This window comes from Puntigrus tetrazona, chromosome 5 (assembly GCF_018831695.1).
Source record: "Puntigrus tetrazona isolate hp1 chromosome 5, ASM1883169v1, whole genome shotgun sequence".
Lineage (NCBI taxonomy): Eukaryota > Metazoa > Chordata > Actinopteri > Cypriniformes > Cyprinidae > Puntigrus > Puntigrus tetrazona.
In genome coordinates, this window is record NC_056703.1 from 11,745,840 (window position 1) to 11,763,820 (window position 17,981).

Consider the following 17,981-nt stretch of genomic DNA (forward strand, 5'->3'; position numbering starts at 1 on the left):
AGGTAAAAAGCTTAAAATGTCAAACTCTGAATGCTATAAAGAAAATATTATCATGCCTGCAGCAAAATGCTTGAGTGGGACCTTCAAAACCTTCTACATATCTACAGATATTCTGAAGAGTATTGTTTATTCAGACTACTTTGATTCTTCAGCTTCCTGACACAAGTTTCAGTAGATGCAAACAACCAACAGATCAAGGTCATTTTATAAGTTTTACCACCAGCAAACCAAAGCAATCTGAATATTGAATTAATTTTAATCTGTTTGAATTCTTCGATTTGCCTGCTTATTACACCTATTACTTTTTAATGTTAAAAAATAAATATACTATGTTAAAATAGCAGGACATAGCAGGGAAATAGTATCTGTTCTGCAGCAACTTAATGCAAATATTGGCAATTATCTGCACCTCAATACTGCAGTACATTATAAAACAGTATGCAATAACTTGAGTGTAAATTTTAATTCAAATCATTAAATGGATGCCACGGTTGCCACCTAACTGGGACAATAAAGCCCTCCCTGCACCTACCCTAACTCTAGCCAATACTTTATTTTCAATCATTTTCTTTATTTCTATTGAAAATAAAAGCTTTTGTGATGTTATCTGAAATTTCAAATGTGGATTGAACTCCGATCGATCGCGTCAAAATGAATATGACATACTTTATACCATCTGCGCTACTTGAACTGAAAGTAAAAAATGTCTCTTTGTAATGTTGACTAGCCCAATCACACGTTGGTGGACGGAGGTGGTGTAAATAGCCACTGCCAGCAAATAGCTGAAAAAAGCTTAAAAATTGTGAAAGGCTCTTTTTTATACACTTCTGTGAATTCACACTAATGTCACCATGGACTGTACAGTTTTACAATGTTATCTATAATCATTTTATTCAAATTTCGATAAATGTTGTCCATTCTGGGTTCCATTATTTTGTACTGCTAAAATATACTGTTCCAAACATTGTCTAGAAGAATGCAGGAGGTCTTCAATCCTGTTCCTGGAGATCAGCTTAACCTTAAACCGAACCTGCTTATGAGTCCCTTCAGGACTGCTTGAAAATCGCAGGGATCTTGAAGGAGGTTGAAAATAAACTGCAGGACACAGGGGTCTCCAGAAACAGGGTTCAAGACCTCAGGGCTAGAACATGGAGGAAAATTTGAAATTGTGAAAGCACAAAGTGTTTTCTTTCTTAAAAAAAATAAAATAAAAAAATCACCTCAGCTGGATACTTCTGAGAAATGTATCAATTAAAATTCCCTCAGCTGAGAATTCATGCTCCCAAGAACGTTTAATAAAACTTTACAACAGCTGATCTTCACACTAATTAGTTTCTTCTCCTAATATGTTCAAATAATAAGTGCTTGTTTTATAAACAAATAGAGGGTCAGCAACTGTTGCTTGAATAATAAAGCTGTATGGAATATGGGAGAAGGGGGTATGCAAAAAGGTGATGACAGAAGGATTAAAAAATACACAAGCAGCTATATTTATGATTTGTCTTTTTCTAAGTTTACTCTAATGGTTACTTTTGTGTCATGACCCAGAAGATGCATTGTTCTAAGCAGATTCACTAATTATACACTTACATGAGTCAGGAGCTTTTCATTTCCCATTTTCAACTGCTATGAAAGCATACGCATGTAATAGCGTTGCCAAGACAAAGGGTTTTCAAAATAACCTAATAGTCTTATTTAAAAGATAATTACTACATGTTTTTTTTATTAAGCAGGGTCTTTGATTTTATGCAAATGACTCTTCTGATACTAGTCTAAGTCTAAATACGAGTTAAGTGTGCTTTTTTTCTTACTTTCAATAGATGTCTAAAAGCGTTTTTTCCCCCTGTGCAAAAGCTATTCACAGAAAAAAAACTTATGGTTTTATGTGCATTACGTTTTTTCACCTGGCATCTAAACACAAGTATTCCTAACCCTAACTCTAACCCTGTCTTTGTAGAATTTAAAATGAGGTTTGAGCATTTTCTATGAATATATAATTCATGCAATTAATTTGTATTATTTACAGTATGAATGTTTACATTCACCTACAACCTTTTAAGGCAGCTTTGAGGGTAGGTTAATGCATCTAAAATATATCTGTAAAACTGTAAATGTAGCTATATATGTTAATGGTACAAGTTACATGTTTCTATTGCTGTCATAATGTTTATGCTTTATATGCTGCCAGTATATACAAAAGTACAAAAAAAACAAAAAAAGTGTTTTATACCTGTAAATGGCATGTAAGAATCCCTGCAGATAACAAAAAGTGCTATTCAAATGAATACAAACTGAATTAAACTGAATTAAACCTTTAATCTATGTATTGCTTTAGTAAAATGGTATGGATAATATATAGGAAATAGAAAGATGGTCTATACACTTTCTAAATTGAGTGTGTATGTGTGAGCATATGTACAGGACATATGCATTGTATGCTGTTCTTACCCTCTGACTCTATTAAGTTTATCCTGTTGATCTTCACTCTGTAGCACTTCCATCCAGTCCTCATATAAGTCACAGCACAAAACACCACCGGGTAGTTTGCGTAAAAACTCCTATACATACAATTTAACAAAGAATAAAAAGCCCATTCAAAGACATTTTTGTATATTGGGCAAAGAGGAGATTTTTATGTTCAAGCCACTAATTCTGACAATTTGGACTGAGAATGAATAATCATGAATGTAGATGAAGAATGCTTTGAGTGATGTTTCATCCAGAGCATGCTGTATGACCGTTACATTAAAATGATCGCGTTCTCACTGTAATTAGAGATGCCGAGACGAACACTGATTGTTCATGCAGCGAAACACTCTGCCCAGCATTCATTCTCTCCTTCAGGATCCTACAGTTTTTGGCATTTGCTGAACGACGGAAGATTCCACTGGTCTCTGGACCCTCACAGAACAGCAGATATAGCAGGTCCTATTTGTGAACACACACACAAACACACACATACTGGTTAATCAAAACCCAAGTTCCCATAATTATAGTCAGCCAAACCCTTCACCTAAAACATTTACTTCAAGTACCCCATGTAATTAGGTAACTCATAAAAAAATTTATATTTTTTTGTAACATTTATGACTTATTTTTACTATTTACTTGCTAATGATAGACAAACCTTACCTTAAATTAACCTAACCTTACCTGACAATGGAATTGATGTCAATTTCAATGTTTCAGTATCTTAATAACAAAGTATGTAATAGCACTTAACCTTCATAATCATGTCTCTGACTCAGTACTAAGCCATTAAGGATTTGACTTCATGTTGAAAGGGTCAGAAAATTGTTGTTTCATACATAACTATTAATGGTAGTGTTTATGAGTAAATCAGTAGCAAAATATTTTATACTGAAAAGGGCTAAAAAATACCTTTAAGATGCAACTAAAATATTAATTGACCATCGTTGTCACAGGAAAGCCCAGTCAAAGGTAAATAGAATTAATTGAAAGCAACAAAGATACTGCCTCCTGAGAGAACATTTAAAGCATTTTTTTTAACTTCAATAAAACAATTTCACATTCCTTTATTCTAAAATGACATTTTCTAATTTCAGTTATTACACACATTTTCAAAACTTTTTTTTCAAAACCTTTCAAAACCATGCAAAATGCAAGATGCCTCACAATTGCAAATTGAAGCACTGCATTCAAAATATCACAAACACATCTGAAAAGCAAGCGTTTGTTTTACATTGCACATATGAAATAATACATATTTGGATATATCGACAATCATAGTAAACATGAACGCAAAATTGAAAACCAATAATGCAGTAAGCATTAATGGTTGTGAACATTGTATTACAGTAAGAAAATAAGAAAATTAATTGTTTGTATCCATTGTTCAAAAGCTACAGATTTCAGTCTCTTTGGTGCATTTCTCAAATCATCCTTACTGTAATACTGGCGTATGTGCATTCCTCAAAACAATTTGTACAAACAGCACCAAACAATGGAATACTTGTAAAAGCATGTAACTAAATCAAAATAGTTCATTGTTCAAAAGAATTTGTCATCAGAATGAAAAGTCCTTGTGTCAATGTACTATATCACTGCACTCTGTCAGTATTACCTGAAGAATACTATGGAAACTATTTCAAAAGTACAAATGTACACATTACTGTTTGTGTGATATTGATGGAAAGAGACTGGACAGGATTCACAGTTACACTTTAACTATTGCACAGAATACTATATGATACATTTTGATGTGCACAAGTGACTAGATGATGTGGAGGTTGAAAAAAGTAGATCTGAGAATTAAATTTTCAATCTGAGAAATGCACCCTTGAGAAAAATATATTCTGGTGTTTGAGTGTCAGGTTTTAAAAATTGTGTGTCAAGAAAAGATTTTGAAGTGTAATAAGGGAGGCTTGGGCTCATCCATTAAACTCTAGATACAAATCTGTGGTGCAATACAGTAGTTCCACACACAAGACACTATAACAATATTATGTTGGATTTCCTTGTCCTTGAACGCTCGTTATTCATGGTGACTAAACCTCTGGCTTAGTCAAAGAGCCATGAATGATAAATGCTCAGAGACAATAAGACCCAAACACGACAAAATATAGTAAAATAATAAGATCCAAAGCCAGCAATAGCCTTACCATTATTGGTTTAGGCAGGTTTCCATCAGGACAAATGGAGGAAAGAGGCTGGCCGAATAGCTTGTGCGAGGCAGATTGTGGGTCAGACTGGCCATCGGATTGATTAAAGTGCCCCCTCCTCAGAGCCCAATCAATCAGAGACCTTTTTCTTTTATGTTTCAGCAAAGTACCTGCAATGAAACACAACAGACCAATCAGACATGAGCAATTTAATTAATTGGTGGAGCACATGTTCTTCTGATTCCACATTTGACAAATAGTAGTTGCATCTATTTTATGTTCATGAAAAATAAAGAAAGAAAATTGTGCCCTTTTTTAAAACCCTTGAGCATTTTTTTTTACTATCATCTAGGGTTGTCATGTGTCTTATGTCTAATCTAGACTAGTGCTTTAATGTCTCTAATTTTAGAGCAGTTTTTCTCATTGCGCAGCTCGCGGGCCTAATACGACGATATGATCATGCCGTCAGATATTTCATAAAAAACATTAAAAAAACAAGCATGGCTATAACATAACCCATTAAAAAATCTACTCCGACAAAAGACAACATGTGCGAGGGCATGAGGAGCCACTCTCAAGCATAGAAGATATCAGAATAGGCTGCATCCAGTGTGATTACACTAAATGCTCCTCTTAAAGTTCTTCGTTTAGCTTTGAATGCAAGGCCTTCGTTACTTTTAACTGACCCCTGCTGGCATCATTATGTACAATCAAGTATAATATGATGAGATGTGAGAGGAATCCAAATAGCTTATTGGTAGTGTCAGAGGTAATATAATTGTAATAAGTGTTATTTGCTTCAATTACTGCTGGAAAATGTTTAACCAAATTAAATGTTAACTTTTCTATACTTTTATCTGTTCCTCTAGTCTTCATGTCTTGATAATCAATAAAAAATAAATGAATAAATACGTGATATATCTCATTAAAAACATTCTAAGAAACAAGAATTTGACATTTACAGAAAAGAAAAGGTCATTGCTTTTATGTGCGTAATTATGTTAATAAATGTTTTTTTTTTGTTCGTTTTTTTTTTTTTTTTTACAAGGAACTGCCTTTATACTGTAGGTTGAATTGAGGTTACCAAATGTAAAATGGTAATATGGAATATGGTAAAAGGAATGTTTTTTTATATATATATATATATGGTTCAAAGTGAATCATCAAAACAGACAACAGAGAAGAGAATTTTTTCAAAAACATAATACTCATATGCAGTACATAGACTTTCCTGAACTCCTCATCTAATTCCCCCACAGTTACTGGTTTGCCAAGAAGAGTGTGAAAAATACAAAAGGGACGCTCTTCTTGGAGCTAATGGACAGAGCACTGTAGGATGTAGGTGCATGGTGAATTAATAATTGCATTTTTTTTCTAAAGATTAAAATGCAGTCAACTATAGTATAGGCACAGATCGTAAGACATTCACAACCACCTAGATCAAAAATAACCTCCTCGCACATGTGATCATGGACGTCTTTGAGTGCGTCCTGAGAAACGGCAATCAGAGGTGGACACATTTCAGTTTGTCTGCCGTGCAAACAGGTCTGTCAGGAAGATGCTGTAAAACACTGAGCTGGTCTTCTCTTCCATGACTTCAGCTCAGGCTGTACTATAAACAATCTAGGACACGAACATCCGTTCTGCCACTGAGATCTGCATATTTTATGAGGAACAGGACACAGACTGTCTGGGTAAATATTCAAGCATATTAAATTCTGGCCATGAGCACTGGAGTAGTTTGAGCTTCAGTGGCAGCTCCCAGTGTAGTTTTGTTTTTACATTATAGGTCTGAGAGGAATCACATTTTTATCTCCAGTGAATATTTAATGTAATATACAAGTTGACCGTCAGCGCAAATAGCCTTGTGGTTGGTGCACTGATATCAGCACTTAAGGTGATTTTGAGTTCTGTCTTGAGGTCCTTTACCGATCCTGCCACCTGTCTACTCACCCAATGCTTTACTGTCTGCTTTCAAACTTTCCTATCAAATAAAGGTATTAAATGTCCCAAAACCACACACACATACACACATGCATACATATCAGAGACCTTTTTCTTTAGTGTTTTAGCAAAGTACCTGCAATGAAACACAACAGACCAATCAGACATAGGCAATTGAATTAATTGGTGGAACACATGTTCTTCTGATTCCATATTTGACAAATAGTAGTTATATTTATTTTATGTTCGAGAAAAAAAAGGAAGGAAAAATTGTGCCCTTTTTTGGCACCCTTGAGTAAATTTTTTACTCTCATCTAGGGTTATCATGTGTCCTATTTCTGACTAGTGCTTTGATGTCCCTAATTTTCCTGTAGTGTAGTGGTGTCTATAGAGAAATGTTACTCATTGCGCGACTCACCAAGCTTTACTTTGTGGCTTGCATGGAAGTAAATAACACAATGATATGATCATGCAGTCAATACAGATTTTTAATTTAAAAAAAAACAAGCATGGCTATAACATTACCCGTTAACCCGTTTTTTTTTTTTTAAAGGAATAGTTCACCCAAAAGTTAAAAAGTAATTTACTCACCTTCAAGTAGTTCCAAATTTGTATGAATTTTGAAAAAGGATTGTAACCAATGGTGACCCAAAACCGCTTATATAATATATTTATACTATATAAATATAGTAAATTACTTTGTGAATGGGAACTTCTGAGTATAAAATATTAAACGTTTTTAAGTTTAAAATCATTATTATTAGTATTATTATTGTTGTTGTTGTTGTTGTTGTTGTTGTTGTTGTTGTTGTTGTTGTTGTTGTTGTTGTATGCAATGTCAGGGAATGTGACTTTATTTCAATCTAAATCTATTTATTCAGAAATTACATACATTTTATATGAACATCAAATGAGAAAATTATTAAGGTTTGGAATGACAGGGTGTGTGTTTTGGGGTTTTTAATGAAAGCCCTACAGGTTTAATTATGCATGGATTTGTTCTTATTTATGGAACATAAAAATACACTAACATTCAAAAGTTCAGGGTTTTTTGAAAGATGTCTCTTAAGTGAATTTTAAATATATATACTGTATATTAGGCGGCTTTGTGGAGTACTCTATTCTAACTGGTCAGTCGCCACATTCTGGGCCTCATTATCTGGGTTGCCTGCAGTCCGCGCTGTTCACTCACTGAAAACATTTTTTTCTTCATTAAAACTGGTAACTCAATTTAGTATTACGAGTACAATTATTTAATTAATGTCATCCTGGTATCCGGACTTCCTCTCTCATTTCACACAAACACAGCTGCTTCAACAATTGTTTTGTAGAAGGAAACAGATTATATGATAACTAACAACTTGTTTGAAACCTTTTTGTCTTGAATATATTTCATTGCCAAAATTATTTTCTGTGGTGAAAGTTTGTGTAACACCTGCTATGACTGCACCTTCTCCCTTGAATGTCCGTCTAGTTTAAACTTGCCGAGTTTAAAATTTTATGTATAATTATTTACTTTTGTGGCAAGAAACCGTGTAATAAGTAGGATAATGTACATTAACATAATAGATGTAAACAGTACACACATGTACTATGTAAACGATGTGTGTGTGTGTGTGTGTGTGATTTCACGTCACATAGCTTAATTATTTAGATTATACATTATTTGGATAGGACAGCTGGCCAATCGGAGCACACCTTAGCAATGAGCTTTGTACAAATCGACCAGTTTGAGGAGGCGGAGCTTAGAGGAGAAATAAAAATGAACAGTATGTGGAAAAAAACGCATTACATTACACCAAATACACAAAACAATATTCTTTTTAGCAAAGTCATATGCCCTTTAAGTTGCATAGGTATATTTGTAGCAATAGTAAACAATACTATCATAAATATTTGTAAAACTTTTGATTAGTAATGTGCATTGCTGCACTGGGCTACTTTAAAAGTGATCTTCTAAATATTTAGATTTTTTTTGCACAAACAGATTTCAGATTTTCAAATAGTTGTATCTCGGACAAATATTTTCTGTTCTTAACAAACCATACATCAATGGAATTCTTATTTATTCAGCTTTCAGATGATGTGGCAGTTTTGCCAGCCGCTCAATATTATTACACCCTGAATCTGCACCTGCAGACTTCAGCAGAAAGTTCAGCATGATTTAACCATTTATCAATCACAAGGGTTCCCTGTCCCTTCTACTGTAAAAAATTCACAAGTTCACACCAACATATATTTACACTGAAAAAGTTATGCGTATTTGGTGTGCTGTCCAGAGAGGGGGCTCCAAGCTCAGCAAGTCCTTGGTTTTTTATAGAAGATTACTTGTGGGTTATTCGGGATAAACGGTGCAAACACTAATGATTAACAGGCTGCTTTAATTATCTGAATGTGCTCTTCCCCAAAAAAAAATCTTTTTTTTATTTGTAAAACATTCCTATACAGTACTCACAGCACAATTTTAAACTTTTTTTAAATCCATGTTTAATTCCATTTTTGCAGAAATCCAGAATTTTTAGACCCTCGGTCTTACTATGCATTTGATAAAATGATCAAGTTTTGTTATGCATTCGTATGGTGACAGATGTACTCACCCCTAGGAGTATGTGTTCTGTGTTTTAGGGTGAAGTGGGGGGTCTTGGGAGTAGCCTCGGTCTGCTGGCCAGAACTAAACGCTTCCTGCAAGGGCTCACTGGGCATGTGCAAATGGTCTTGCTGACTTCTCAGGGAGTGATGCAGAATGAAGAACGGTAGCTCATGGCCTAGAACAGACAAAACGGAGACAGGAAATTGGTATTTTAGATAGCAGGAGATTTAATTTTCAAAAAACACTGCAGGGGTCAAACATTTATTATTGTGTTTACTTTTTACATTGCCAACATATTTCATTCCGTATGCGCATAAAGCATTGTGACGTTGAGGATATAGTTAGTGCTTTGTTTTCTGATTTCTCTATAACTTTCTCTATAACAAATCTGTAAAAAAAAGTTTTAGATTAATAGACGGTGAAGATCAGCTTGCGTGTGTTTGTGAATGTTTGCCACTGCTATTTGGAGAGAATTATCTTGAGGTTGCCCTATTACAACATAGAGAGACAAACAGGCAGACATAGAGACATTTTAATTGAGCTTTGGATTCTGTTATCTGATACTAAATCTCTCATATCCTGTTGTCTCATACAGTAAACCTTACTTGCATACATATGACCTTAGCTGTGGGGCATGGGGTTGCAGAGAACTCATCAATAGTAGCTCATCCAGACTGCTTCCTATTTCTTTTGGGAATCCCTAAGCCTTTTTTTCTATCATTCCTGGTCTTTCATCACAGAGCTGTCAATGAGCAGAGTTTCATCATAGCTTTTAAAGACAATCTACAGAGGGTTTCAACCAAAAAAAAACAAAGTCATTCTTAAAACATTATACTAGTATGATATTTATTAATAATAATAATAAAAAAAACATTTCCAAATCAATTTTCCTGTGTAGGTGTGCAAGGATGCTGTAACAAAAGAACTATAAATACTTAATTATGCTTGACATCTGCAAATAACATTTTCTGGGTATAACAACAACAGAGAGACACAGAAAATATTCTAAGCAAAAAGTGAATTTCACGAAAGAAATGCTAAGTGTGTGAACACAAACTGAATGTTAATGCGTGGCAGAAAAAACAAACAGACAATTAAATTCAACTTCCAAGTCACAAACTAAAAGAGGGGAAGTTCTTCAACTCTTTATTTTTCTCAACCCCTTTTACATAATTATGCAATGTTAAGTTTGTCTGAATAGCATACCTTGCAATTAAAATAACCCTCCAGACGTGTTCTGAAAGAAAGATCTTTGTTGACCCTGGAACAACATTTTGATTAACCAATCGGATTTGATGAACCAGTTTACAATCAGTGTTTGGTTCTTGTACATTGCCATTCATCTATCAGTTCCTCTAGGGATATAGGGATTACTCATGGGTAAGATTAGGTTTAGGTGTAGGAATTTGGTTAAAATGTTGTTCCAGGGTCAACAAAATATGTTGACCTAAGAACACATAAAACTCAGCCAAATCAGGACGTGCATATTATTGTTTGAACAATATTCCCTCATTTTAAAATTTGAATGTAATCTAAAACCCTCTGGTGAATGAAATTTGTTGAACCCTGCATGGGTACAATTTTACGAATTGGAAATATTTTACATAAGGAAACATGCTTGCTAATACAAAAACAAAACAAAAAATCTCCATATATTTGTGTGTGTACCTACAATACTTTATATTTTGGGGTCAAAAAAAGTCAGAACAGAACCTTTCAAAAACTAAAAATAAAATGATCTATATAATTTTACAATTAAAGAGTATGGTTAGTTTATAATGTGTATGTAATTAGCTGTATAGAAAAAATGTGCATATGCAATGTTCATGTTTAGATGTTCAAAAAATGTTTGAGTTGACGTGTGTGTGTGTGTGTGTGTGTGTGTGTGTGTGTGTGTGTGTGTGTGTGCTTGTGTGCGTGTATTTGTGTACTGATTTTACTGATGGTTTACAGGACAAACTTTTTTATAATGACATGGGCATGACAGAGGTATTAAAATTTAATTCAATGTAATTTAAATTCAGTGTAATTCAAACCTAATGGTGTTTTTTTGAAAATCTACAAAAGCAAAAAGTTTCCTGTGTGTGTGTGTCTTCACCAATAAGGGGGTATGTTTCCTCTTCTTTCTCATAGTTTACACACAGCTGGTAGTCCGAGACTTCACCCTGCACACAGGAAGTTGTCATTATGTTTCAGAAAGAGACAGGAAAGAGGAAGTGGCTGTTATCAAACACAGGAAATGCCAATGGACAAACTTGGTACGATATAGAGTTACTGGTCAGGGAGCAACACAAAATTATAGTACAGCATTGCTTGGCCAGGTAGTCAAAAACACCAAGATACAAGATGATATCAGGGACAAAGAAAAAATGTGCATGAGTTCAGTTTTACATTCAGTTAATTTCAATAACGTGGTAGAAATGTGTGCATTCAACACTATATGATTGCCATATACGTACTTCATTAAATCATGTTCACATCAGAAATATAAATGAATTGTGTTGTATATACATGTTTAATTTGTAATTTCAAAGACTTGCCATGTTCATTCTTTTTCAGTGTATCTGTCATTTGGACCACTCCCTAGTACTAAAAGCATACAGTATATTACACCACACTCTTAATGAGGGGCTATTAAGGGTCACTTACCAATAGTTTGCACTGCTGTATGATGTAGTGTACCACATTTTCTGCCGTCGTGCTCACGTCCACTGCCACAGCAACGGTCTTAACAGCCCGCAGCATGTAAACAAGCAGCAACAATGACCATCAGCTCTCAAGAAAAAAGCTTCAGGCTGGAGTACAAATAACTTCCACTTGTAAACAGATACATGGATTTAGTTCCCAGAGGACTGGGAGTGGCTCGGCTCCAAATTAAACTGAAAAGGCACTTGTGTTACCGCTGAGCTGTTGTCATCTGGATGGCAAATCAGCAGGACGTCGAGAAGAATGGCGTTTGGCAAGACTTTCTGCCTGGCTCTGCAGGTGTGCCTGAGGAACAAAACATTATTACAGACAAACAAACATTTGCGAAAGGTTGACACAAATACAAAGGCATGGAACAGTGAAGAAAATTGACAACAGAAATTACAGCAGGAATACCTCAATTTCGAAAGTAAACTCGTATTGTGATACTTCATATAAGGTTATGGATGCGATAATTTGATTTTTGTATTTCCTTACCACTGAAGAGCATGTAACCATTTTTCCTTTGCTTCGGATGAACTTCAGTTTGGGAGGATAGGTTTAAATAGAGAGAGAGAGAGAGAGAGGGGGTTAGTGCTTGGCGTTTACACGATAAATAGATTTTCAGATAGATGTATCTTTGTAAGTGTGGTTTGCTTGTTTCACTCTTGCATGCATGTAAATGTGTGTTTCGTATTACATTACATCTTTTTTGTTTAACACAATAAAGTAAATAATCATGACAAACATGAACATCAAGTCAGCCTGTAGAGGACATATTGTAAGCAACGCGTCGGCAAAATATGTCAAAAAAAGAAAGAAAGAAAAATACTTCCCTCGAGCAGTCCTAAAAGCAAAAGTGAGCATGATTCTATACTTGTTGCTTGTAATTTTCTTTTGAAAGCATGTGTCATAAAATCTCTTCTCTCACACATCAGCTGATCTCCCCAGCCCTATGTAATCTTGTGCAAAGTACTTTATAATGTCACCTTTTAAAAACCTTGTATTCTTCACTTTTGTAGATAGACATCTAAATTGTAGTGAATTGACTTGTAGTCTATGCATCCAGCCCTAAAAATGGATATGATTTTGTTTTTTGTTTGGGTCGTTGCATTTGTAAATTACACGTGTAAGGACTTGTTCTGTGCATTTGTAAATTGTTGAGCAATTTCCAGTCAGATGTGACCATCTCTTGATACTTTACTCAGAGCCTTTGAAATGAACACTTGGGAAAGAGCAGGACAAAAGAAATAAGGAAATGTAATTTCCTAATGATCTTCACCTACAACGTTACCATGACAAATACCATCCTCTTGCAAAATCTTATTACTGAGTTTTTTGACATTGTGGAAGCTGACCAGCCCCCATGAGGGAAAAAAAATATTAAAAATAGTAAATGATTATATGAAAGTGTATGCAATGCAAACAAGATTTCTGTTATGGGTATAGGTTGATGGTTAGGGAATAGAAAATATAATTCCAACAGTATAAAAGTAATAGAAGTCTCCAGAAAATTCACAGAAAAAAAAATGTGTGTATTTTTGCTTTCAGTTTTACCAGCTGCTTCATCTGTGGACACTGCAGGCAGTCACATTTACCTAACGTACCTAATATCCCTAACTATTAAATGTATTAAACCTATTTAACATTAAAAGAAGTGCATAACAAAAAATGTGTGCATTGTTGCATACTGAAAAAACTATTTCTAGCTTTAAAATGAATGCTAGCTTCAAAACTAATTGTGAAGACTTATGTCACATCACCATAAATACTAAATACTAAAATTTCCTGAAGTGGCCCATTGCATGTGCCTTTGTTAATGGACTTGAGTTTGTATGTGGAAAATAAGACAGAAGAACACACCAGACTCATCCGTTTCTTGTCTAAATCCTACATTCTGGTTGTTATGCATTCACTGGACGCTTACTGCAATACCACAGTCACTGCCAAACTGTTTCAGCTGAGACTTTCGAAATGCCTTCATCTTGCTCATTTTCTGCCTGATATTTTTCCCATTAGTTTCATTAAGATCATGCTGGCAATTATATTGTTATTTAAAAAAATCTGTCCCCAGCATCTTTTTATTACTACATAATTTGCTCAGTATGCCATATGGTATTTAATATGGCAGCATACATTAGGAACAATCAAAAAGGTCATTATTACACCGTCTTTGTAATATTAAATAACTAATAAATAAAAAAGTCTCTTTTTTTTACAATGTAATTTGAGGCATACTTTGTGCTTCCCATTTCAAGTGTTTTGACCTACTTTTCATATCCACAACAATATGTTTAATGAAGGACTTCAAATTAGGTTAACGAGAAGTTAAATCAGCAATGTGAAGGACTGAGGAGTCCAAACTGAGCTTGAAACCGAGTTCAAACCAGATAATGTAATCTTCACTTGAGAAATGCCGTACCTTATCAAATTGTTTTAAGATCAAATCAGTAGCAGCTGAGTGGGTGGATCTTAATTGAATTCTTTTCCTCAGCACACTTCAACGCATTCCTCTGCAGAATAATTCTTTTTTTTTTTTTAAAGAAGGGCTGCTTCGTTTCAAGCCCATAAACAGTTTAGGATTTTTCAGTGCCGTTTGTCTGTATGACATACAACAACCATTTCAGCCTGGTTTGGTATGCCAAGATCTCAGATGTTTACGTCATATTTAAATAGCTTTTCAAAGACTACCTGTAAGTGACGACATAGTTGGTGGTCGGCCAGCCAATCACAAATGAGTTTTTGGAGGTGAACTTTCTGTCTGTGATGCAGTGAACACAGGATGCCAGCCATATGTCCGAGAGGCTAACACGAGCCTTCAGCTTTAGATACAGAGACCTGGAACATGTAACACACACACACAATGCATTGAAGTCCACTCTTGGAAAGACAGATGTATTTCCTACAAAAATAATTGGCATATTCACACTTGCTGAAACATACTTAGTTTTGGCGATGATAAGTGAATCTGTGAAAAGCAGCAAAAGTCTCTCTCTTGACTGCAAGCCGATGGTGAGGTGAGCATGGGCTTCCATCAACAGAATTGCATTTTGGGATACATTACATGCCCCATACTCATCACTGCAGAAGAGTGAACAAGTTAAAATCACAATAGCATTAAGGAACATTCATTTCCATGCAGAAACGTATTTACGTATTTAAGTTAATATGGTAAATCTCTGATTTGTATGCGCCGTTCTATTCTCTAGATATCAGTGTTAACATCTATTGATATGTTTAGCTATCTTTAAAACTTTTACTGAGTCTTTAACAGCCACCATAATATGCTAATTGTGACCCTGGACCAGACATAAGGCGAACACAAAAAAAAAAAGATTTCTACATCATCTAAAAGCTGAATTAATAAGCTTTCCACTGATGTAAATTTTTAAAAAAATATCTTCATAGAACATGACCTTTACTTAACACTCTAAAGATTTTCAGCATAAAAGAAAAATCTTTCATTTTGACCCATACAATGTATTTTTGCCTATTGCTACTAATATACCTGTGCTACTTTTGTTACTCCAAGGTAAAAACTGTAAAAAAAAATGCTGAGTACAGCATTTTATTTAGACTCTTGCTGGAATGTAGCTGAGCACAGTCATTTCTACAGTGATCTCCTCATTGCAACGGAATTCCTGCAATCTCTGCAAATACTTTTCATACAGTTTGGATTGACGGCATGGTTTTGTTCTGGGCAAGAACTCACTGTGAATGGAAGAGAGCAGGGAGAGCAGTGATAACCCCCCAGGGTAAACAGAACCAATGAATGTACTGCAGATATCATTAAAGTTCAGTAATGCATGATGGCAGAGGAGGAGTTGGGGAGGGTTATTAGCTATTTGAAATAATTAGCAATGTGAAAACTGCTGATAATACTGAAGGGCCATATATACGGATGCTTAAATAGGTGGGGATCAGTTAAGGATTCATGCAAAAAAAAAATTAAAAGTAGTTGTTTCAACTTGAAATCCTTTGTTACCCTGTTGACTTAATTTATTTTTGTTAGCGAACTTTCCATTTTAAGTTACTTAATGTTAATTTAAGTGACAACTGGAATATTTAATTTTATATTTTAGATGACTTATTAAATGTATTAAATAAAAGATGCCATTTGATAATGTATTAATGTTTTCTTCAGTATGCCCTTCTATCATGTTGGCAAGAGATGCACAGATTTATCTCTCCATTTACATATAAATACTGCATTTAACTGGGATTAAAACAGACCGCAGAATCTTAATAATAATGTTTGCATGTTTCAAACATTCATCAATATTCAATATTCACAAATATAAGTGGAATGCTTTATAGTTAAACTGAATGCCTATTGTGAACATCTGAAAAAAGTTTGTGAGAGGCTAAAATGAGCCAAGGTTTATTCGGTGAAGAAAAGATTTAATATTCTGAGCACTAAAGAAGAAAACACCTGTTGCTGTATTGGTATTCCTGTTTAAGTTTCAAATGAGCATGTATTTTCTACAAGAAAAAAAATAAATACAAAAAATTAAATACAAAAATAATAAAAAAATATACATATATATACATACATACATACATACATACACACACACACACACATATATATATATATATATATATATATATATATATATATATATATATATATATACACATTCAAATTTCAAACTGATACTGACACTACACACAAATGATAGATTAAAATAAATATGTTTTTTTGTGTGTGTGTTGTATTTAGTGGTCATTCTGTCTTGGCATCTTGTCTCTCTCTCTTTTTCTTGCTTGTAATGTGAATGACGCACGTTGCCAGCTTTTTTTGTTATGTGTGTGTGTGTCTGTTGTTGCATTCCTGCCTATATAAGGTAGAGTGTGTCCTCTAGCCAATACCAAGGGATCGGTCAGATATAAGCAGCTAGTGTGAGTGTGTGTCTTTTGTGCATGCGGGCTTTACAGTGTAAATACAAAATAACAATAATAATAAATTCCTAAATATTCCTAAATATTTTTGTCTTGGCTTCCACTAATATCCATATTCTTCACAAATGTTCATTTTACTTTAGAAAAAAATAGGACAACAAGACTAATGCATAACCCCTATTTGGTAATGTGAGAATATTCAAAATATGTTCTTTTCTGTTGTGCATGCTTTTCTTTCTTCTCTTGAACACAAAATAAAATATGTACCATTGACTTCCATTAAATCTGTTAACATTTCTTAAAATATTTTATGTTCCACAGATGAATGTATATATTGGGTATGGCACGAGGGTCAGTAAATGATGACAGTTTTGGGTGAACTATAAAGAAAATTATCTTTGCAGTGAAGGAAGAGAGAAAAAACAGACAAATCAAGATATAGACAGCATTTACCTTGAATGGTTTTGACCAGATAAGTCCATAGACACACACAGCACTAGACGTATACAAAAGCCAGAAATATCTTTGACTCTGTGAACTTTGTGATAGAAAGTTCTTTTTTAAAGAGCCCTGCAATCAAGATGTGCCAAGCAAGTGATTATGTTTCATTTAGTGAAGCTCTGACACACACATCGATCAGCCATTCAGGTGAGGAACAGAGCACCAAAAGAGACATTTAGATTTTCTGCTTGAAATCAATGAAGGGTAAAGAAGGAGGAACCAGGGACACGGGGAGAGAATAATAAAGTGTGTGTGTGTAAATGTGAAAGTATAAAAAATATTAAATGTACAAAATGCCCATTTAAAAAAAAAACACAAGCCATATATGCATTTTTGTATGTATGTGTATGTGCATGTACCTTTGTCTGCTTTTGCTGAAAGCCTTAATAACTGTGCTTTTCCTTCTTGGAATTGTGGACTTCATTTTCTACGAATTAAAAACACACACATTTGAACAGCGGTTATATGTAAAACTTGCATATATAAGCAGCAACAAAAGTATTCATGAATAAAGAGAAAATATAACAAACGTGAATTTACATAGTAACTATGGCAACCCTCTGTGAAGTGAAAGTGAAAGAAACTGTTTACACCAAACAATCTGCTTTCTTCATATAACACCTGGTTAAAAGAATTGGTAAAGGCTTGTCATCCTATGTTTATTAAATAATAATAATGTAAAAGATCAAAATTCCAATAAATATATATATATATATATATATATATATATATATATA

The 17,981-nt window shown here is 34.2% G+C and overlaps 1 protein-coding gene across 2 annotated transcripts in view; it reads right to left on the bottom strand.

Moving 5' to 3' along the window:
- Window positions 1–17,981, bottom strand: part of arhgap20b (Rho GTPase activating protein 20b) — a 36,496-nt gene that overhangs the window by 14,321 nt on the left and 4,194 nt on the right. For both annotated transcript variants that reach the window (XM_043240190.1, XM_043240189.1), the window contains exons 2-12: window positions 17,604–17,671; window positions 14,785–14,922; window positions 14,533–14,679; window positions 12,340–12,381; window positions 12,057–12,147; window positions 11,806–11,883; window positions 11,255–11,321; window positions 9,164–9,331; window positions 4,623–4,792; window positions 2,767–2,928; window positions 2,449–2,558 (exon numbers count right to left, since the gene is read on the bottom strand). In XM_043240190.1, the coding sequence (XP_043096125.1) occupies window positions 2,449–2,558; window positions 2,767–2,928; window positions 4,623–4,792; window positions 9,164–9,331; window positions 11,255–11,321; window positions 11,806–11,883; window positions 12,057–12,147; window positions 12,340–12,381; window positions 14,533–14,679; window positions 14,785–14,922; window positions 17,604–17,668 (1,238 nt within the window). In that variant the 5' untranslated portion in view covers window positions 17,669–17,671. The remainder of the gene's footprint in view (window positions 1–2,448; window positions 2,559–2,766; window positions 2,929–4,622; window positions 4,793–9,163; window positions 9,332–11,254; window positions 11,322–11,805; window positions 11,884–12,056; window positions 12,148–12,339; window positions 12,382–14,532; window positions 14,680–14,784; window positions 14,923–17,603; window positions 17,672–17,981) is intronic.